General features: G+C 29.7%; 2 protein-coding genes across 3 annotated transcripts in view; both read left to right on the top strand.

Moving 5' to 3' along the window:
• The first annotated feature begins 454 nt into the window (after positions 1 to 454).
• On the top strand, positions 455 to 20691 carry LOC123271202. Its single transcript, XM_044737450.1, has 5 exons — positions 455 to 728; positions 16320 to 16886; positions 17977 to 18423; positions 19699 to 19962; positions 20056 to 20691. Exons 2-5 carry the CDS (start codon positions 16375 to 16377, stop codon positions 20363 to 20365), a joined length of 1533 nt encoding a protein of 510 aa, XP_044593385.1. The 5' UTR covers positions 455 to 728; positions 16320 to 16374; the 3' UTR covers positions 20366 to 20691.
• The window catches only part of LOC123271203, a 21637-nt gene continuing 18733 nt past the window's right edge, over positions 20608 to 23511 (top strand). For both annotated transcript variants that reach the window (XM_044737452.1, XM_044737451.1), the window contains exons 1-2: positions 20608 to 20689; positions 23088 to 23463. In XM_044737452.1, coding sequence (XP_044593387.1) covers positions 20618 to 20689; positions 23088 to 23463 — 448 coding nt within the window. In that variant the 5' untranslated portion in view covers positions 20608 to 20617. The remainder of the gene's footprint in view (positions 20690 to 23087; positions 23464 to 23511) is intronic.

Below are 23511 nucleotides of genomic sequence, written 5' to 3'. Positions count from 1 at the left end.
ATTTATCGGACCCTTGGTTTTACGAGTATCGCAGTACCCCCAAATAAAAGCGATCAGATTGGCCCGCTCCCGACGCGTGTATCCTGTTCAGTTGGTTCCTTGCCAATTTAAATCTTTAAATAAATAAATAAATTATTCTAATGAAGGTCATGTTCGCTGAGAAATTCTCCAAACTCAATCTTAAAATTTTTAATTAAAAAACTTACACATATAAATCATAATTTCAAACTAAAAATTCCATCGATCAGAAGAAGAAATAAATCCGATGATTTCTTCTTATTATTTTTATATTAATTGTTTATTATTTGAAATAAAAACATTATCAAAGTTCATAGATCATGCGCATGTGCAAAATAGGTCAGGTTTTGCAGTGTATATATATTTATATACGTATAAGTTAGTCATCACGTGTGACGATCGATGCCAACTGAATCCACAGCACAGGCAAAGAATAGGCAAGGCGTCTGCTAACTAAACTTTGGGTTATCAATGTTGTTATTGTATGTTGTATGTTGTATGTAATGTAAGAGTAATATAACAGTGCACCAGCGAAATGTATGTGCAGTTACAGTGCAGGTACTCACTAACACAACATCTAATAGGCTTTGTTGGAAGAGAGCCTTCAATTTAATCTCAAAATACATTGTAGACGGGATAACAACCCCCGGGGGGTTAACCACTCGCTTCATCCCTGTTGCTTTGTTATTATCACGTGTATAAACTTCTTGGTATGTACACCTGCTATTTTTAATTAATTGTTATTGTTATTGCTTATCACAGTAATTAATTCATTGAGTTAATCAGTTTTGGGAGTTTTTTTAAGAAAATTTAAGTTTCTGGGGCAAAATTTTTTAATATTAAAAATTATAAGGATATTTTTTGTAGGAAATTTAATTTTCTGTAAAAAACGGCCTTATCAATTTTACCGTATCTTTAAATAATTAGCCGAAATTTGAAATCTAAGGTCTGGAGTAATTTCCTGCTAAATGATAGCTTAAAAGTTTGCTCCAAAAATCAAAAATCAAAATTCTGGGTTAAATATTGAAAATAATAAAAAATGATAAGAGACCTTTTTTATATACGGAAAAAAGAAAACAGGAATAGGGTAAAAGACCCCATTAGTGGCGGGGACCCCATTACTGACACTTTCTTTGATTTTGGTACCTATTCAATTAATTAAATCATTAATTTCAATAATAAATATATTATTTCTAATCTTTAAAACCTTTAAATCAAAAAAATTTTTAATTTTTATTCCAAGTAGAACATTTTTTCATTGAAAGAAAAAGTGCCACTAATAGGGGTTAAAGATGCCACTAATGGGATCTTTTACTTTAATTACAGTATAAAATGTAAAATCGGTCCCGTCGTAATCAAAACTAGAAAAATTACAGTTTGAAATAACATTTTTCTAAATTCAATTTTTGAATTTAATTTTCAGAGCTTTCTTTGTAAATATTAAATTCTACAATGTAATTCTTATAAAATCTATAATATCTACAATCTGAAATTGTAATTTTTCCAGTTTTCTTTTTTTTTGTTAGAAAATTTAATCTTCTACAAAAAAGGACCTTACCAATTTTTCTCAATCTTTAATCACACTGATAGAAGGATTTATTTATATTTAATAAGCTTTATTAACTGTTAATAAATGATTTTTAAACATCATATGATTTAATAAATATTTAATAACAGTTCGGCTGCCCAATTTCAAAACACAGTAACTAACATTTAAAAATTGTTTTCAATTTTTCTTATTAAAAAAAAGTTTGCCCGCCAAATTGATGACAAATTTGATTTATGAACAGAAAATACTTAAATATAAATATTTTTAAGAAGAATTCTTGAAATTAAGGTCTAAAAAGTATAAAAAATGCAGCAATACTGAAGAAAAATCAGGCATAAAAATTTTGCAGTTACTGTGTTTTAAAATTGGGCAGCCGAGTTAATAAATTATTTATTAAATACGATTTATTAAATGTAAATAAATATTTGTTAACAGTTAACGAATATTTATTAATAGTTAATAAGTAATTTATTGAGTACAATTTATTAACTATTAATAAATATTTATTAATGGTTAATGAATATTTGTTAACTGTTAACAAATATTTATTTAAAATAAAAAGCAAAAATAGCAATTTTTTTTGACACTTTTTATAGCCCTATAGCTAAAATACATGATAATAATTAAATTCACTAAATAAATTAACGTTTTTAACAGCCGAGACCAGTGATTGCAGTTTCAATCGGCTTAGCGAAACGAATGGAAATTTTGAAAAAACGTTTTTAGAGATAATAGATAATTTAATAAACTATTTCACCACAAAGCGTTTTTTTCAAAAATTTCATTCGTTTCATGAAACCAATCGAAACTGCAATTGCTCTGCTGTTAAGAGTGCGACAGAGATAGTTCCGTTGAACTCCGTGAGAGCAAAGCGAAAAAAAGATGGTCTCGTCTGTTAATATTTAAAGATATAAAAGATAATTATGAGCTGTGATGGAATTTGGTATTTTACAATAAACGTTATTGTAAAATGATGTAATTGCGGAAAAGCGGAGAATCAGGTTTTGGTCTGGATATCTCAATTAAAATGCGGAAATATTATTAACAATGTGAACTAGAAATTTATTTACACTAAATACAAGTTATATTTAATATGTTAGTTCGCGGATAGTTTAAATAAAAGCGGATAAATAAAGCACTGCGTGAATAATAAAGCGAAGCCGGTTGACACGTTGTTGAACACACAGCCGGCACTGAGAAAGCGGTGAATTACTGCACAAATAACACAAATTATCTGTAACAAACTCAAGAATAATTAATAACAATTTATTAAAGCGGATTAATAATCAATTAACCGAAAAAGCGGAATTGTATAACTTAAGCGAATTAATTTAGCGGGATAGCGAAGCGTTAGACTCAATGGCGTTGTAACGAAAGATAATAATAATAATACAGTCAACGCTCTCTGTATTTGACTCGCCCGTACAGGACCATTCACTGTATTTGACCATAATGAATTCACATATTTGACCAAAACAGAGCCCTTGGCGCGTAACCGAGAGATCTGGGTTCGATTCCCAGTCTGGGCTGTCTGATTATTTTTTCAATTACGGAAAAATTCCCACTGAGTAGGTCCCCCCTTTCCCCTATCCGTTCTTTCCCAACCCCCTTAAAAATTTGCTTTAATATGGCTCTTTACCGTAAGATGGACGGTGGCGTTGTTTGCTCGGTGGGTCTTATATACGTGACTGAATAAAGTAGTCAGTACTTGTCTCGGATAGCTTAACTGGAGAGCCCTTGGCGCGTAACCGAGAGATCTGGGTTCGATTCCCAGTCTGGGCTGTCTGATTATTTTTTCAATTACGGAAAAATTCCCACTGAGTAGGTCCCCCCTTTCCCCTATCCGTTCTTTCCCAACTCCCTTAAAATTTGCTTTAATATGGCTCGTTACAATGGACTCGTCTTTGTCCATAAGAGCTGTGTAAAATCGTCAAATACAGAGGAAGAATGTGGTCAAATACAGAGAGGTCCAATACAGAGAGCGTCGACTGTAATGCGTCTTCTTCCTCGTCGACTTGGGGAAGAAGGCTGATTGCGCATGTCTGCGGAGCGATCAGCCAATCACAGCTTCGAGACATGGCGTGATCGGTCAAGCTCAGTTTTGCGTAGGCGGTTAGTTTAAGCGGGAACTAGCGGTTGACAGGTGCGGCTCGTGAAATTGGGAGTCCCCCAGGGGCGACTTCATCGCGGTTGGGCCTGTTCACTGAACAGTTATTATAATGTAATATAATTAATGCCAACAATTTATAAAGATGATTTTTGTTTATAAGCAATTTTCATATCATATGACATTGCAAGCGAAACAAATTCACTCGACAAAATATTTATTAACTGTTAATAAATATTTGTCAACTATTAATAAATACTTATTAACTATTAATAAATATACTTTCCTCCCAAATAAATATTTATTGAATGTTAAAAAATATTTATTAAAATTTAATAAATTAAATAATTATCTTCAAATACATTAAATTATTAATACACGGAAAAAATGAAACCCGACTGGTTCGTTTTCGGCACCAGACTCAGTCGTGTGCAAGAAAAAATGGAAGAAATAGTATATTACACATCCAGGGCAGTAAAATAAGAAATGTCTCAGACCACATGTAATTGTTGTCAGAGGCGAAACCGAGGTCAATAAACGTGCCATCTGAGGCTTTCTCAGTTACTGCCCGTGGTGTGTACTATTTTTCTCCTCGACGGAGGCGGAAAGCGGCATTTTCGTTTAGCGCAGCGGGAGGAAAATTGATGCTTTTCGCCCGGAGGTGAGAAAATTAGTTTTTTGCCCTCCGGGCGGAAAGTGGCAACTTTCGTCCCGCTGCGCTAAACTAAGTTGCCGCTTTCCGCCTTCGTCGGACAAAAAAATAGTATACACTCCTCGGGAAGTAAATAAGAAAGCCTCAGATCACATGTTTGTTGACCTCGGCTTCGCCTCGGCCAACAATTACATGTGATCTGAGACATTTCTTACTTTACTTCCCTAGGTGTGTAATATACTATTACACCAGACTGAGTCGTGTGCGCACCCGAATGAGTCTAGTGCAGCACAGGACTCAGTCATGTGCTGACTAGACTCATTCGGGTGCGCACACGACTGAGTCTGGTGCCGAAAACGAACCAGTCGGGTTTCATTTTTTCCGTGGAGTTAATAAATCCTTCTATCATTTGTATCTTTGATCATTTAGCCGAAATTTGAGATCTAAGGTCTGGAATAACTTTCTGTCAAATGATAGCTTGAAAGTTTGCTCTAAAATTAAAAAATCAAAATTCTGGGTTAAATATTGAAAATAAAAAAAAATGATGAGAAACCTTTTTTATAGAAAATTTAAATTTTTACAAAAAAAGTTCTCATCAATTTTTCTTTATTTAATCATTCAGCCAAAATTTGAATTTTAAGTTATGGAATAACGTCAGTTGTCAAACTAGAGAGTTTGCTCCAAAATAAAAAATTAAAAATTGTGAATTAAACATTGAAAATATGAAAAAATGATGAGTCTTTTCTTTTAGAAAATTTAATTTTCTAAAAGAAAGGTCTGGACTAAAATTTCTATCTCTTACCGTTTAGTGAATATTTAAATTTAAAATTAAGAAAAGTGAAAAAATTTTTAAAAAATTCAAAAATAAGTTTTCAATTATTGAAAAGGTAAATAAAATATTTCCTATAAAGTAACTGAACCATTACCTAGGTTACGTACTAGGCCAAGGTCAGTGTGATCATACTACTCGAGGCATGCGCGGTAGTCTTGCAGGAAGTTTAATTGCAATAGAATCCCAGGATCTTTTTTCATCATAAAATAAAAAACGTGCAATTAGCAAAAAGAGGGTGTTGTAAAAAATTCTAAGGCTCTTGCGAGGTGAAGAGTTTTATATTTATTTTATTCCTCTAGATTTTTAATAAACTTTCTTTTCTGAATTTTATTCCATAGAAATCCACACTTTGCTATACTTTATTTATTTTTTTATTTTTTAATTAATTCATGAGGCTGCACTAGTAATTAAAGACCCGCGAGTCTTTTGAATGCGACAAAAGCCGTTTCAATTTCAATTTCAATTTATGTTTAGATGGTATAAAATTTTTTCACAAAAGCGCGCTCTTTTTGCTTCAATATTTTTCAAAGATGATTTAATTAAATTTTGCTCTGCTAATTAAAAATAATAAACTACTAATTTAATAGAAAAAAAATCAAAAATTTTATCAGTAACTTTTTTTTATTTAAAATAATGGTCAAGGTTTATTTAACAAATCAATCACTATTTAAAATATCAAAATCTTTGGCAATAATTTATTTATTCATTCATTCATACAAAAAAAAAATCATACACTTGACCGCTTTTTTCCCAAAACTTCAAACTTTTAATTTAATCAAATAACAATGTAAATATTTTAAAATAAAAATTAAAATTTGATACACATAACAGTAGTGATATTGAGGATATCCTACACGCGGATGTCGAACCTGTTGATTAAGTAAATTATAATAATCCTACAAATTACAACCATATGAATAATTATTCTACTCGAGGTCAACTGCTTCTGGACTTTAATCAGTTGATATGTAATAAAAAAACTTTGATATGTGTGTAATGTATTGTATAGCGACTACTCATCACAGTCATATTTGTCACGTGTCTTTTCAATGAATATTTTGTATTAATATTGCTAGAATACAGTGATTAATAATTAATAATTCGAAAATTTTAATGGTAATTAATAATTAAAAATTCTTCAGAATATTAATTTGTAGTTAAAAATATTAATTAACAATTTGAAATTCTTAATGATAGTAATTTATAATTAAAGAAGATTAACAATATTAGTTAATAATTGAAAATTTTCAATAATATTAATCTATATTATTTAGAGAATAAGCGAAATTTTTTGGCCAGTGTATTTATATGATAAAATAGGTTTTTTTAGTGAAATTTAGTGTCATTGCAAATAATGTCTTGACTTGAATTTGTGCCTTTTCAATGTTTCATATAATTTTTACCGATAGTTAATTTATGATGATAAGTATTTAGGCTGCATTCGAAAATGCTCTATCCCTAGATACATAATTAACCCTTCGTAGGTCGCATAATGAGCGCGGCGCCGCCTTTTTTGCATTTTTTTTTCTCGAAATTGAGTTCAGTGATAATTTTGAAAAAAATTAAGTGCATTCTTTTAACCTTTCTAAAAATTGTGACGTTATTGAGCGTGTTCAGCCGAACTAAGTCCAGAGTAATAGTATATTACAACCCAAGGCCAGAAAGTTGGATTTCCTGGCGTATGGGATATGATGGCTGAGGCTACGCCTCGGCCATCATATCACATACGTCAGGGTATCCAACATTCTGGTCATGGGTTGTATACTATTTTTCTTGCTCTCCAGCCGAAAATACGCAACCCCGTGGAAGGGGTTTTGCAAAACCGAGGCGAAGCCGAGGTTTTGCCGGGCGTGAGGGGGGCGCCGCCCGACTTTTGCAAAGCCGAGGCTTTGCTGGTCGGGGCGGGTATAAAAAAAAAAATAAAAGTTAATTAATTGAAAAAAAAATGTTATTTTAAACTTTACTAACAAATGCTCTGATTAAGAGTGATATCATGCACAGAATTTGTCACAAATATTTAAACTCATTCTAATTACAGAATTTATTTTTTTAAGTTGATTAAAAATTAGTTTTTAATTAGAATTCGACGGCTAAGAAAGATTGAAATTAAATTATTACAAGTTTGTAGAGTACATGGATCGTTTTATAAACATTGCTTAACTAACTATCAAAATATAAAAAAAAGCAAATAAAATTCACAAAACTATTATGTTTTATTTTTTAAACTTTTTATATAAATTATTTGTGCAGTATTATTATTAAATAATTCATTAACAATGATCTAGTTAAAAATTATTTTTCTCATCTCCGGGCGGAAAGCGTCAATTTTCCTCCCACTGCGCTAAACGAAAATGCCGCTTTCCGCCTCCGTCGAGGAGAAAAATAGTATACACACCACGGGCAGTAAATAAGAAAGCCTCAGATCACATGTTTATTGACCTCGGCTTCGCCTCGGACAACAATTACATGTGATCTGAGACATTTCTTATTTTACTGCCCCAGATGTGTAATATACTATTTATTTTTTGACATTTTTTGGTTAGTTTATGCGCTGACATGTTACATACAGACGATGTTGTGACTGTTATATATACAGTTGAAACTCGCTGTATAGGCCGGTCGCGCCACGAAAATGCGAACGAAAGCGAGGTTCTGTGCTGCCGAGCCAGAAAATATGAGTAGCGCGCATGCGTTAGAGCATGCCATAAAAGTTGCTCTTCCTGGAGTAAATTGCTGCCAACTTGTACTGAGTACTTGGTGTGCGTCATTGTGTATTTCAATTTTTTCAAGTCCTACACGGAAAGAACAATAACCCACTGTACATCCTCGTATAGTATACTCCGTGATATTTGTAGTGAAAAAAAATTTCAGACTATAGTCAATATCCTTCAAAGTATACTAAATTATTTTTGGACTGTACTCAGTGAAGTCTCCGATGTAATCGATTAATTTTTCTGGTTATATCGCGTAAAATTTCACGGGATATAATCTGAAAAATTATTTCGTGTAAATTAAATTATACTCGGTTGAAATTTGGATTACAGTCGACGCTCTCTGTATTCGACCTCGCTGTATTTGACCGCTCTCTGTATTTGACCACATTCTTCCTCTGTATTTGACGATTTTACACAGCTCTTATGGACAAGGACGAGTCAAATACAGAGAATGGTCCTGTACGGGCGAGTCAAATACAGAGAGCGTTGACTGTATGCCCACGGTGACTCCGCCATTGTTTTTTCTAGGGCCTGCGCGTACGGAAGCCTGGATGGCTCACCGTCAACTTACGAAAAAGTGGCGCTCTTTTCGCCCACAAGTTAACTAGTGCACGAGTCCACTAGTGCACTTGTGGAGGCGACGCGACAGTATCAGAAACGAGCTTTTCGAAGGTTTCGCCATTTTGACATGCGCAAATTCAAAAATAACTTCTTATTTTGTTATTGTTTACGTTACGCTACAACAATGTAGACATTGATATTGAAAATTAAAATTTATTTTGATTAATTAATTGCTATTGCTGTAAAATCGCTCCACAAGTGCACGAGTCCACTAGTGCACTTGTGAACTTGTGGAGGCGATGCGACAGTATTTGAAAAGCGATTTTACTGCAATAGCAATTGATAAATAAAAATAAATTTAAGTTTCCAATGTTAATGTCTACACTGTTGTAGCGTAACGTAAACAATAACAAAGTAAGACGTTATTTTGCACGCCTCATAGCGCGAAGCGCGTAAGGTTGTGCTTTATACTCGACTCGTCAAGGTCAAGCAATTTTGTGATCTTTAAATGTCTCTATCACAACCATATTACACTTATACAATAATATAAGTAGATGTACACGGAGAAAACACTTGAATTAAACCATCTTTTACTTTCTAAAATCATTTCATGTTGCTATTTTTAAAAAAAAAAAACGTTTTGAAAAAAATTTTACGTGGACGTCCGGATGTCACCTCATTTTGGATGTACCAATGATTACTCCCGAACAAATTGATATTTCAAGACCGGACCTTTTTTATTAGTTTACGAATGCGATGAACTGGGTCCGTATTTCATATCAGTAGCCTAGTTTACGTATTTTTTTTTTTAAATTGAATTTTTATTAAAATTTATTACGATATAACCGTACAAAGACAAACGAGTTTTTCTTATTTGTCACGTGAAAACTATGGCGCCACTTGATAAAGCTAGATTTTTTTAGACTGCGTGCGCATATAACAAGAAAAAAGGGCGCTGATATTAAAAAAAAAAAACATACTCTGTAAGAAATTACTTAATTATAATTTTCTTTTTTTTATCAGTTACACAATTTATTTTTTCTTAAAAAATGAATGAGCGTTATGAGGCGTGCACTTTTGGATTTTCCAAACTTTTTTTTAATTTGCGCATGCCAAAATGGCGACACTTTCGAAAAGCGCGTTTCTATCACTGTCGCGTCGCCTCCACAAGTTCACAAGTGCACAAGTGGACTCGTGCACTAGTTAACTTGTGGGCGAAAGGAGCGCCAGTTTTTCGTAAGTTGACGGTGAACCAACCAGGCTTCCGTACTGCGCGTAAAGTGCTGTTTATAATTTGTGAGTTATAGTCAATCAGCATATTGGTTATTAATTAAAATATAATTAGTGAATTATATGAATGTGTGACTAATTATATATTTTGATATGTAAAAATATTTTTATCTTAGCCTAACATTTTTAAGTTCGAAAAGTCTAAGAAAAGAAAAAATAATTTTTTAACCCCAAATTATCGGAAAAATTGTGCTTTAATGCTCCTTAAATGTTTTTGATGTATGTAATAATTATTTAAAACAATATTTGACTAACCTAATATTTAAAATACATAATAGATATGATAATGATAAGTGCGCAGACGCTAGAAAAAAAATTTTCGAGTCACCGTGGGCATAATCCAAATTTCAACAGAGTATAAGGTAAAAGCCCCAATAGATGATCACGTACCAGTATATGATCACTCCATGTATTTGTATATCTATATTCATATACTGGTACATGATCATCTATTGGGGCTTTTACCTTAATTTAATTTACATGAAATAATTTTTCAGATTATATCCCGTGAAGTTTTACGCGATATAACCAGAAAAATTAATCGATTAAATCGGAGACTTCACTGAGTACAGTCCAAAAATAATTTAGTATACTTTGAAGGATATTGACTATAGTCTGAAATTTTTTTTCACTACAAATACCACGGAGTATACTATACGAGGATGTACAGTGGGTTATTGTTCTTTCCGTGCACGCACACTAAATACGTTCTAATTTTTTTTTTTAATTTTTAAATTTACAATAAGATTTTTTTTAATTTCCGAAAATCATAAACAATCATATCGGTTACTTGGATTTTTTAATTTTTTTATTTTGTATCTTTTTGTAAAGAAAAAAAAATTTTTTTTTTCCTAAGTCTTATGAACGTGGACTTGGCGCGATTTTTTTACAGTGAAACTGTTTTTGTTCGGATCTACTATACTATACATATCTTACTAAGTTTAATCAGGACTTAGTTCGGCTGAACACGCTCATTAAAAAGCATAAAAATATTTACGAAGTAATTTAAAAAATCAATTTTCAGAATCTGGCGGCGCCATGCCGCCCGGTGCGAGTGAGCCTCGGGGAGATTTTGTAACTGCGCTGTTGCCAAATGTCTTTACCGCCACTATTTAATCTGTTTTACCGCATGTGAGGTACAAAAATAAAGTAATGTTTGAGGTTAGTTTTTACTGTTTACATTATAACTTGTGATTTGTTCAAAATAATGTAATAATTACACTCATATTAAATATTATTTATATAAAAATAGTAATAATAATACAATTGGTAAATAAATTATTTTATAATACACCATACTAAAATTAACAGATGTCTGCCTTTATATATTACTAATTATTTAAATAATGAAAAAACTGAAAAATTTTAGGTGAACGAATTAAAAAAAAAAAAAAAAAAAAAAAACAATGGATGCCAATTTTTCAGATTATTTTTTTTGATTGAATTTAATTATAATTATGATAATTAATTTAGCGGATATTTTATAATTTTAAGAATTTTTGTAACAAATAAATTATGACAAAAAATAATTATAAAAAAATTGACATTCAGAAGTTTTAAACAATTAAAGATGCAATTTTTTAAAAATAATTTTTTTGAAGAAATTTGTTTGTTTAAAAAAATTTAAAAATTTTCAAGTGACAGCTAGATTTAATATCACATTATAATTTTATAATCTGGTCTTAGATGTTAAATTTAATTACGTCACATGTGATAAGAATAAAAAAAAAATTTTGTTATTCAATTAAATTTATGATAAAATATAAAAGTAAAATTTTATTTAATCATAAAACATTGAAAAAATACTTTGTCTCACAAGGAAATAGTATTAGTTTACATTTGGCAATAGCGTGTACGTTTTAACACGGCGGCGGAGCGCTCACCATGCGACCGACTTATTTCGGAAAAGACACGCTACCTACGAAGGGTTAAGAAATGACCTTGTATCTTGTGCACAATTGACATTTTTAAAGATCTAAGCTCACCACGACATTACACTCATCGGGACCTTTCATTTAAGTATCCACATCAATTTTTCATATATTTATATATATTATAAATATGTATATATGAAAAATATATGAAAATGCATGTGAGTACTCAAATGAAACCTCTTGATGAGTGTAACATCGGGATGAGCTTAAATCTTTAAAAATATCAATAATTAAGAAATGACCTTTTATCTTGTGAAATATTAACATTTTTAAAGATGTAAGCTCATCCCGATGTTACATTCATCGAGACCTTTCGTTTAAGTACCTACATCATTTTTTCATATATTTACATATTATATTTATTATGACGTCATTTTATCGACCGGGGTCTATTTAAAATGAACGTCACCAGCGCCAACGGATTTTTGTGATTCTAAGTCGATATTTCAAGGCCAAAATTTTATAGAAAATAATTGTGAGGATTAAAAATTAGAGTTTAGTGAGCAGAGTCTGAGTGTTTATGCCGAGTAACGAGGAGCTACAGTTTTAGTGTGAATTTAGAGTTACAGTTACAGTTGAGATTTTGAGAATTTTGAGATTAGAGTCAGTTTTAGAGTAAAGTTTTGGAAAGTATTGAGGTTGAGTCATTTAAGGTTTTTATTGAGTTATTTTGAGTTTTGAATTTTGAGTTTTGAGTTTCGAATTTTAAGTTTTGGGTTTTGAGGCTGCAGAGTATGTGGGTAAATCAGCGTTACCGTGGAGCGGGACTATAAGTCACCCGGTTTCGTTTGATGCTAGACGCCAGTCTAACCCTTTGAGACTTCCAGGTGGAATGCCTAGGTCTGGTTGAGATGCCAGCGCTCTGATGTAGAGGAACATGACGAAAGCATATGGGATCAGTTTAAGTTACGTTTACGTTTACGTTTTTCGTTAAGTTTTAGTTAAAGTTTAAGTTACGTTTTTGCTATTTTGATTTTGAGTTTAAGTTACGTTTTTGGTTTCGATCCCAGTCGTAGTCAGTTCCTGGAGAGCATCCACCAAAGGAATATCCGTACTCAGAGCTTTAGTTGTTTGATTAAGGGATTAAAATATTTTATAGGGATTAATAGCACATAGAAATTTTAGTTGTGGGTGAGTCCCGTTTAAGACAGTTGAGTTTGAGATGTCGTTAAGAACAGTCGAGTTTTAGATTTCGGTAGGAAGAGTTGAGTTTTAGACTTCGTAGAGGACAGTTGAGTTGTAGAGTTGCCTCTGATCACTTCCGGTAATCGGACGTGCATACCGTCGCAGCTACAGCTTAAGATTTTAGTCTTTTACGTTTTAGTTTGAGCTACAGAAATGAATAAGGTAAAAGCCCCAATATATGATCATGTACCAGTATTAGATCACTCCATGTATTTGTATACCTATATTTGTGAATATAGATGTACAAATACATGGAGTGATCATATACTGGTACATGATCATCTATTGGGGCTTTTACCTTACAGTTATGAAGTTTATTTGAAATATTATAAAAAGTTACTCAGCATCGACATTGTTTGCATCAGGTATGAGAATATTCTATTTATTGTAATTTGAGCGTTAATAATTGAGTTTTGGTCTTGAGATATTGGATATTCTCGTTTATGATAAATATTGTATTTAGAGTTTCGTTGACAGATTTAGTTGAAATTTTTATTCGAGTCATTAAGATTTATTTATTTATTTGTGTATCCTTCAAAGTATACTAAATTATTTTTGGACTGTATTCAGTGGTCTCCGATTTAATCGATTAATTTTTCTGGTTATATCGCGTAAAACTTCACGGGATATAATCTGAAAAATTATTTCGTGTAAATTAAATTATACTCGGTTGAAATTTGGATTATGCCCACGGTGACTCCGCCATTGTTTTTTCTAGGGCCTGCGCGTCAAGTGCTGTTTATAATTTGTGAGTTATAGTCAATCAGCATATTGGTTATTAATTAAAATATAATTAGTGAATTATATGAGTGTGTGACTATTTATATATTTTGATATGTAAAAATATTTTTATCTTAGCCTAACATTTTTAAGTTCGAAAAGTCTAAGAAAAGAAAAAATAATTTTTTAACCCCAAATTATCGGAAAAATTGTGCTTTAATGCTCCTTAAATGTTTTTGATGTATGTAATAATTATTTAAAACAATATTTGACTAACCTAATATTTAAAATACATAATAGATATGATAATGATAAGTGCGCAGACGCTAGAAAAAAAATTGTCGAGTCACCGTGGGCATAATCCAAATTTCAACAGAGTATAAGGTAAAAGCCCCAATAGATGATCACGTAACAGTATATGATCACTCCACGTATTTGTATGTCTATATTCATATACTGGTACATGATCATCTATTGGGGCTTTTACCTTAATTTAATTTACACGAAATAATTTTTCAGATTATATCTCGTGAAGTTTTACGCGATATAACCAGAAAAATTAATCGATTAAATCGGAGACTTCACTGAGTACAGTCCAAAAATAATTTAGTATACTTTGAAGGATATTGGCTATAGTCTGAAATTTTTTTTCACTACAAATACCACGGAGTATACTATACGAGGATGTACAGTGGGTTATTGTTCTTTCCGTGTAAATTTACGGTTTATTGAATAAATAAGGATTTTGTTTTAAGCATAAATTTTTGGTGTTGCGAATAGAATTATTACAAGTATGGGTCCTCTCTACCCGAACCACCCCCTCTCTCCACAAACCAGCACACTGAGCAACCCCGAGGTATTCCGTCGTCTTTCCAGTTTTGGGTTCTTTGGCCTTTGTTTTACGTTAAGTTTCTGTGTTTTCGATTAAGTTTACGTTTTGGCTAGTTTTGATCATTTCTAGCGAATAAAAATTATCTAATTCCGTTTAAGTTTAAGTTCGAGTTCTGATTCCGTTTAAGTTTCAGTTTAAGTTTGGCTAGTTTAAGAGTTCCTAACGAATAAAAATTCTTTGAATTCCGTGTTCACTGGTTTGGTGATTCCAGTGATTAAAAATTACCTGGCGCCCTAATTTTATCGATACCAGAGATCCAGAATCGGAAAGAAGACGATATATAACCCAGATTTTATTTTTAGAATTAAGTTTAGTCAAGTTCCCGTATACCCCCCCATGAAAATTTGGTTATAATATGTATATATGAAAAATATATCAAAATGCATGTGGGTACTTAAATAAAAGCTCTTGATAAGTGTAACATCGAGATGAGATTATATCTTTAAAAACGTCAATAATTAAGAAAGTACTGTGCAATTTAACAAAAGTCATTATTTAATAAAGCAAAATTTTATTTATTCATAGTTCACAAGTCACGACAGTCACATAGTGACTGCAAGGTTGTTAGTTAATAATAAATAATTTAAAAATTTCAAACAAAAAAATTAATATTTTTTTTACAACTGTAAACAAATGTCTCAATGATTTTTATTATTTTATATTAATATTGTTTCTCATTATTATTACTATTTTTGATAAATAAATTATTATAAAAATATACTAATAACTATATAAACATTTTTTGTCACAGAGAACAGCAATTCTATGCCCAAAAAATAAATTAATTAATTTTATCAATCAAGTAAGAATGATCTCAACTTAAAAAAATTTATTAATTACCGAATTTTACTTCTTAATGTAGGAAGAAATTTTTTAAAATAATTTTCTTGGTTAAAAATTTTTTCTCTAATATACTTAACTTTTCTTTCTTAAAACAAAAATAATATAATAAAAAAATAAACAATTATTATGTTTACTTATTAAGTACTCATTTATATTTCAAAGAATTTTCAATCCATAAACATTATCTTCATAAGGAATCTGAAAAAAAAAAAAAAATTATTTAAAACACAATAAAAATTCAAAATTTTAACAAACTTACCTTAATATTTTATTTATTAAATCATAAAATTAAAAATTTTATTATTATAGATTATAAACTAACTTAATTTTGTCAGAAGACAAAAAATATTCCTTCTTTGTAAATGACGTCAGAAGTATTTTCATCATAAAAAAAGTAAAAAAAAATCTGCAAAATCATTATCTTCAAGTTGTTTTTTTTTTTTTTTTTTTTTTTATGTATTTTTCATGGCCGTTAAAAAATTCGGCTGAATTTCAAACAATATACACTAAATATAGTTCATAAATCATTTGTTGATAATTAGCAAAAAATAATTAAAACAAAAATTTGTTGCTTATAAATTAGCAAATCACTAATTTGAATAAAAATATAAAAATTATTACAATTAACAATAAATGGATTGAGAAAAATAATTGAAGTAAAAAACTTGTTTCTTCTATTCCTAATCGTCTTGGCTTGCAAAACGTGACATTAAGAGAGTGGAGGGGTTTTATCGCGTATATGAATAGCAGGAAGTCTAGAATTGTTGCAGTTGCACGCGAAATGTGTTTTAGTACAGTTTAACAGGCTTGTTTTCATTTTTATCCAATATATTTAGAATATACGTCATTTTTAAAGAATAAATGAATTTAAGTGCAAATATTTGACAGTTGATAATTGATATTTTTATTATTTTATACAAAAATATTTAAAGAAGATAACATAGTTATAATTATAATTATTTAAGATATAATTTAATTCCTCAATTAAATAATTTTTAATGTTAAAAATTAATGATTTTTAGTTTTAAAAAAGAGCTTTGAGAAGAAACAGGTAAATTATTACTTATTACAAAGAAAATGAAGCATCCAGAGAGCAATGACCGGGAATTGCTTGCCGACACAAAACAATCTAATGATTTATCCAACGAAACTGAAACTACGCAACTTTCTGGGGATAAAATTAGCGGTAAAAATTACATCAACTCAGATGAACAAGACAGAGTCATCAAGGAGTTTTTTAAGCAACTAAACGTTAATTTGCCCGCTGATTGGGAAGAGATACGAGATGAAGAAAGAAGAAAATTGATATGCAAGTGGACAAGTGAGGGTTTTCCTAATATTCCCAAGTCTTTGCTGAGTATCACGACAGGCTGGATGGTCCATGGGGACTGTGGCAGACCCGCGGACCAAGTTCCTGATTGGTTAGACCGCGAGAAATTCAAAAGAGGACAGAAATTTGCGAGGGATAATATGTTTGGGATTTACTTCTCGCAATTGCTTACTTTGTTCGGGCTTTTTTCTTTTGAGGATGGACTCAAGCCTATGATTGTCACTGGAAAGTCCTCGGAACCTTACACTGCGTTTAAAAGGTGTGTTTTTTAAAATTTTATTATTATTTAAAGAAGAAAATTTTTTAATGAAATATAAAATTATTAGCTAGTCATTATAAAAAATGGCTGTAACTCCAAAAATATCGATTTTATCGAAAAATCTTGAGGTCAAAATTGTAACTTGGAAAATTTCTTATAAAAAATGTTTTTATACTATAGGCTTATTTTCAATATTTTAGGAGATATAGTAACTTAACTAGTATTTACATAGTAAAAAATAAACAATCATTATTTAGTCGCTCTAAAAACGGTCATAAGTCCTTAAATAATGACTTTTAAGAAAAATCTTAAGAATCTAAAATAGGTAAGAAAATTTCCTACAAAAAATGTTTTTATACTATAGGCTTATCTTCAATATTTTATGAGTTATAGTAACTTAACTAGTTACTCACATAGTAAAAAATAAACAATCATTAATCAGTCGCTATAAATCTTTGTTTGGTCACTCTAAAAATGGCCATAACTCCTAAAATAATGGTTTTTAAAAAAAATCGTAAGAATCTAAAGTAGCATAAAATTTCCTACAAACAATGTTTTCATACTATAGGCTTATTTTCAATATTTTAAGAGGTATAGTAACTTAACTAGTTACTCACATAGTGAAAAATAAATAATCATTATTTAGTCGCTATAAATCTTTGTTTAGTTACTTTAAAAATGGTCATAACTCCTAAAATAATGACTTTTAAGATAAATTGTAAGAATCCAAAGTTGTAGCTTAGAAAATTTCCTACAAAAAATATTATTATGCTATAGGCTTATCTTCAATATTTTCGGAGATATAGTAACTTAACTAGTACTCACATAGTGGAAAATGAATAATCATTATTTAGTCACTCTAAAAATGGTCATAACTCCTAAAATAATGACTTTTAAGAAAAATTGTAAGAATATAAAGTTGTAGCTTAGAAAATTTCCTACAAATATTTTTTTTTATACTATGGAGCTATTAAGGAGTATTTTAGGAGATACATTTCATTATTAAGTGACTGTAAAAATGATTATAATTCCTAAAATATAGATTGAAAAACAAAATATTGTTATATAAAAAACTTTGAAATCAATGCAGGTATCTATCGACTGGAGCGCGAGTAAGAAATTGGTTTACCAGCGATCCATGGACCAAGGGCACGCCAGCATACAATGACATTCAAACAGTGAGGAGAATGCACACAATAGTGCGCAATAAATTGAGCTCGATATCCAATGAAGAAATAGACAAAGCGGGAAAAATAGAGAACCCATGGTCACCAACACGGAACATTTTGCTCCAAGATTTCCGAGCTGAGTGTCCGGTGGCGAAGTCGGGACAGTGTCCTTTCTCGGCAGGAACTGTAAGAGCTGTGAGACCCAAAGGATTGCACCAAGGTGAGATGGCGGTAACTCAAGGTGGATTTGTTTGCTTAGCCGTTGTTTATCCTGAGGCTTTCGGGCTCCACGGAGCCACTGATCAAGATCTGGACGATTTCTGCCATGTTTGGAGAGGGATCGGGTATCTACTCGGGATCGAGGACGAGTAAGTGTTTTATCGCTTTTGTTTTTACTTTTTTTTTTTGTTCGTGCTCATGGAAGGATTTGCTGACATTTAATTAGCTATATTAACTGTTGATAATTTTTTTTTAAGATTAAATCATTTAATGAATATTTATTAACATGTCATTGATAAAAAACAAATTATTAATTATTAACAAATAATTATTTTGGTCTTTTAATTAAAATTGAGTATAATATTTTATTTTAATTTTTTTTATGACTTGAATAGAAAGAAAAATTAATATCTGAAAATTTTTTATTTTATATTTATTAATTAAATTAATAGTAAAAAAATATTTCCTTATAATTACACTCTTAATTATTTAAAATATCTAAATGTGGAAATTTAGTTGAAATTTTTTTACTAAAATTTTTGTTGAAAATAAGTTCTATAAAAAAAAAATTTTAATTGTAAAAAACTTGAAAAAATACAAGTGCAATTTATCAAAAATATTTTTTAGTTCTAATTTAATAAATGAAAGAAAAATCATAAAATTAAAAACGTCGGCTAATTTTAGTATTATAAGAAATTCTATTAAAAAATATAATGTAAATTTTGAAGTTAGACAAATTTAGTCTTAAATTAATAATTATTAAAAATAATTAAGGTAAATATTTACAACCATTTTTTTATTTTTTTTAACGCAATTTTTATTTTATTTTATTAATATATTAAAAAAAAAATGAACAATTAAAAAAAAAAAAAAGTTGATTATTACAATTTTAACAAATTTTCTAAAAAATTTATAACTTTTTTTTAGAAAATTGTGATATTCAACTTTTTTTTTTCAACTGTTCGTTTTTTTATGTACTTCTCAAAAAAAAATATATCAACATCAAAAAGAGATAAAATAGAAATTTTATCCAAAAATATGAGAGCCAAAATTTTTTCCAACTTTTGCAGGCAAAAAAGTTATTGAAAAGAATAAAAGAAAAATTAAAAATTAAAAAATGTTAGTTTTTCACCTAGTTATGGCCCAAAATGGGGTTGACCTTACTTGTAAATAATTACCATAATTAATATTAATTAAGAATGATAGATATTAATTATTAATAATTATTAACCATTAATAAGTTCAGTTTTCTTCTCAAAAATTGTTATAAAAAATTAAATAATAAATAATAAAATTAATTAATTTGCTGATAGTTAATAAACTCTACTATCAGTACGATATTATTTTTCTTTAAATAAAATTATCTTGTAATATTTTCCCGGAAAATGATAATAAAATAAATAAATGAATATTACTTCTTACAGATTCAACTACTGCGGCGGAACGCTGGAAGAAATAAAACGACTTTCAGCAGATTATTTAAACCAATGGGTGAAACCTAATTTGCGTGACATAACTCCCGAGTGGGAGCACATGATGAGATGTATTACCGTTGGTATGCAATATTATTTTCCTGGTAGCTCTTACGAAGTAAGTCTACTCTATCTTACGAAGCTGCTGAATCTCGACATGCCGCTATTACGCTCGTCACTCAGCTACCGTGATCGCTTTAAATTCAATATTACCAAGTAAGTTATATAAATATTAATGAAAATATAAATCACGATTCTGCAAATAAAAAAATAGACATTAATAACAACAATAATTATTATTATTTACAGATTTATAATGTACTACACCACTCGCTCACCTCGAGTTAAAGAATTCCTCAACTCACGTCTCAACAAGTCCATAGATCGCGCGTTGAAGTTCACCGAGGAAAAACACTCCGAGCTCCGTAAAAAGTCTTCGAAAACTCTTTCTGTAATTCAAAAGAATAATAATAACAACATTAATAATATTAATAATAAAAAAGATGAAAAATATTTAGATGTTAGTGTTTTTTCTCAGTATAAAATAATTGGACTGGTGATGTTATGCGTGCAATGCTTAATTATGTGGAAAGTTAAATTTTTTTCTGAAATTTTTTAAATTTAAGTTTGCGAAAAATTGGCTGTGAATTAAAGTATTTTTTTACATAAGAAGTGCCATCACAAATGTGTATATAATAAATTTCTTTTTTGTTTTCTTAATGTATTTCTGCACATTAAATAAATATAAGTGACGTTTCATGCTTTTGTTTGATCGATATCACAACAAACTTTAAATTTTAGTGTTGACGTTTTGGCTTTTAGTAGAGGGAACTAATTTAATTATATCATTCTATTGTAAAAAAATTTAAGTATGAATCAAAAAAAGGCTACTGTTAAAGAATCATTCAGTTACGTTCAATTGAAGAAGAAAAAATCTGTTGGAGTGAGTATTAATTGTAAAAAATTTTAATTAAAAAATCAGATGTGACATTAAAATCAGCTGACATCTAACAATTTTTGAAATTCTTATGACAAATTAATTAGAAGTGTCTATTCACATGATGAAAAAAAATATTTTTGAATGAAAATTAATTTAGCAGATATTTAATAATTTTTCTAATAAATAAATTACTGGATCAAAAAATGAGAAAAAAATTGACATTTAAAAAATTTAATAAATTGAAAATGCAATTTAAAAAAAAAAATATTTCCGAACGAATTTTTTTATTAAATAAAATTAAAAAATGGTCGAGTGACAGCTGACTTTAATATCATTATTTTTGAAAACAATAATGCTAGTCATCCGAAAGAGAATATTTTTTTATATCAAATAAATTCTAGAATATAATTAATATTTAATCAACAGAGAAATATGATAATATTTATTTAGTATATAACAATTAATATGCAGATACAAAATATGTAAAAACTTTGTAAGAGACGAAAGTCGTGCAAATAAAACTATTTATTATTATTTATTTAGTATATAGGGTACAATTTAAGGTTTGTCGGACGAATAAAAAAAAATTAATCGTCCGAATTATCAGATGGCTAGACACTCCAAATAAAAAAATGCTTTAAAAATTTTCACATGTGGAATTTCTTAATTAAATTTTTAACTTCCCGCTAAGAAAATTGAAAATTTTCGAAAATCGGGAAGTTATTGGTAATACCCCGTTTTGCGAAAATCGAGTTTTCATCAGATCGCGACGTTTTAAGGTCACAGGAAGCTTCCCTGAGTATTCCCGCGATGGTGTCTGTGCGGCTGTATGTGTGTGTGTGTGTGTGTGTATGTATGTAAACTTCTTATAACTTTTGAACGGTTCGGCCGATCAGATTGAAATATGAGGCGATCCAAAGAGTATCATTGCCATTAAATTTCGTGAGAATTTGAATCGATTCGGTTCGCTAGATTTTGAGAAATCTCAAAAATAAAATTTTCAAAAAATCGTTTTTTTGGAATAACTTCTAAACGGCTTCACCGATCAATTCCAAAAACTAATCAGCTCTTAAGTTTGAAAAACGACGTCGATTGCCACCAGTCCCGTCAAAATCGGTTAATTCGTGCGAGAGTTATCGAAAACGAGAAATTTCGAAAAAAGTGTTTTTTTTCACATAACTTTGACATTTCTTTTTGGATCGTTTTTGACAAATAAAATAATTATTAGAGCCTAAAAAATCACGTCGATCGCCACCAAGAAGGTGAAAATCGGTTGATTGGTTCATGAGTTATCGTTGTCGAAAAAATTCGGAAAAAGTGAATTTTTGAAATTTCTCTAAGATTTTCGGTTCGATCAGTTTGTGTTTAAAAGTATATCATCGATTCTGAAAAACTGCGTGGAATATTGCTAACCGCGTGAAAATCAATTCATTCCTTCAGAAATTGTTGCAGTTTGAAAATTAAAAATACTGTTTTATATTAAACTTCCATCAGACTTTTGAGCTCGAAGAGTTCAAAAGCTTAGAACAGCTTACTCTATGAGTTCAGAGATCTCAAAATAAGAATTAGATTATATTTTTGAATTCGAAGAGCTCAAAAACGTCATAAATGCAATTTTAAAAGCTTATGGAATTAGCGGGAAGTTGCAGGGATGGCTTTTAGAGTCAACCGTTTTCCAGATTTTTTTTTATAATAATTCAATTGCCATAAAATTCTAAAAAAATTTTTAATGTCTGTCAACTTCAGTGTCATAAATGATAGCAAAAAAGTGAGAAAAAAAATTGACATGTAGAAATTTTTAAAAATTATAAATGCAATTTTTTAAAAATAATTTTTTGGAACAAATTTGTTATATCAAATTAAAAAATGGTCAAGTGACTGCTAACTCTAATGTCATTTCAAGAAAGTTAGTTAAAAAAAATTATTTTTTTTATTTATTAGTACCAGTTGTGCAGTTTGATGTTAACAAACTCTTTTACATTTTTCTCTTAAATCTAATAAATTTTAAAAGAAAATATTTAAACATATAAATATATATGTCTTCATAGAATTTATTTTTTATTATTAACTAAACATTTATGGATCACTTTTAGTTTATTTGTCTTTTGTGGTTGTCTCTCCTTTGGATATTTATTTGTATCTTTAAGATATTATACTTCTGTATCCTTTCGTCTTTTTATCTGCTTGAAAAAAATACAAATTTCCTTCATTGGAGGACCTCTTATTAGTATTTTAAAAAAAATTGCATTTTTAATTTTTTAAAACATTTAAAGATGCAATTTTTTTTTTTTAATTCTAAAAATTATCAGATGCCTCAATTTCAGTGTTATAATTATTTCAGACTAATTCAATTTTCATAATGAGATTATTATATTGGAGAATTAAAAAAAATTTTTTTTAGGTAAAATTAAAAGGAAAATATTTATTCAGAGCTGCCGTGAGACTAGTTATTGAATACAAAGACTGGTTGCAAAAAGAAGACAACGAAATTCTTAAAGAAGAAAAGTCTCTGAGTATCCAAGACCGGTCAGTTCTTTTGACATCTCCAAATATAAGAAGTAAACAGGATAAAGTTCATATAGTCCAGTTGATTAAAAAATTCAATGCCTTTAAAAAGTATCCGGATAAGGAGCGGCAATTGATTGCCAGAGTTGTTTACTACAAGCGTTTTAACGCCCAGCGAGTTATCGTCAAACAGAATCATCCCGCGGAATTTATGTATTTTATTGTTCAAGGAGAGGTTGAGTTGAGTAAAATTGAGAAGGATTATATTACTGGTATGTATTTTTAATTGACTGTTACATGTTTCAATATTTAATTTAAAA

This window comes from Cotesia glomerata, linkage group LG9 (genome assembly GCF_020080835.1).
Source record: "Cotesia glomerata isolate CgM1 linkage group LG9, MPM_Cglom_v2.3, whole genome shotgun sequence".
Taxonomy (NCBI): Eukaryota; Metazoa; Arthropoda; class Insecta; order Hymenoptera; family Braconidae; genus Cotesia; species Cotesia glomerata.
This window is presented reverse-complemented; position numbering and strand designations above follow the sequence as displayed.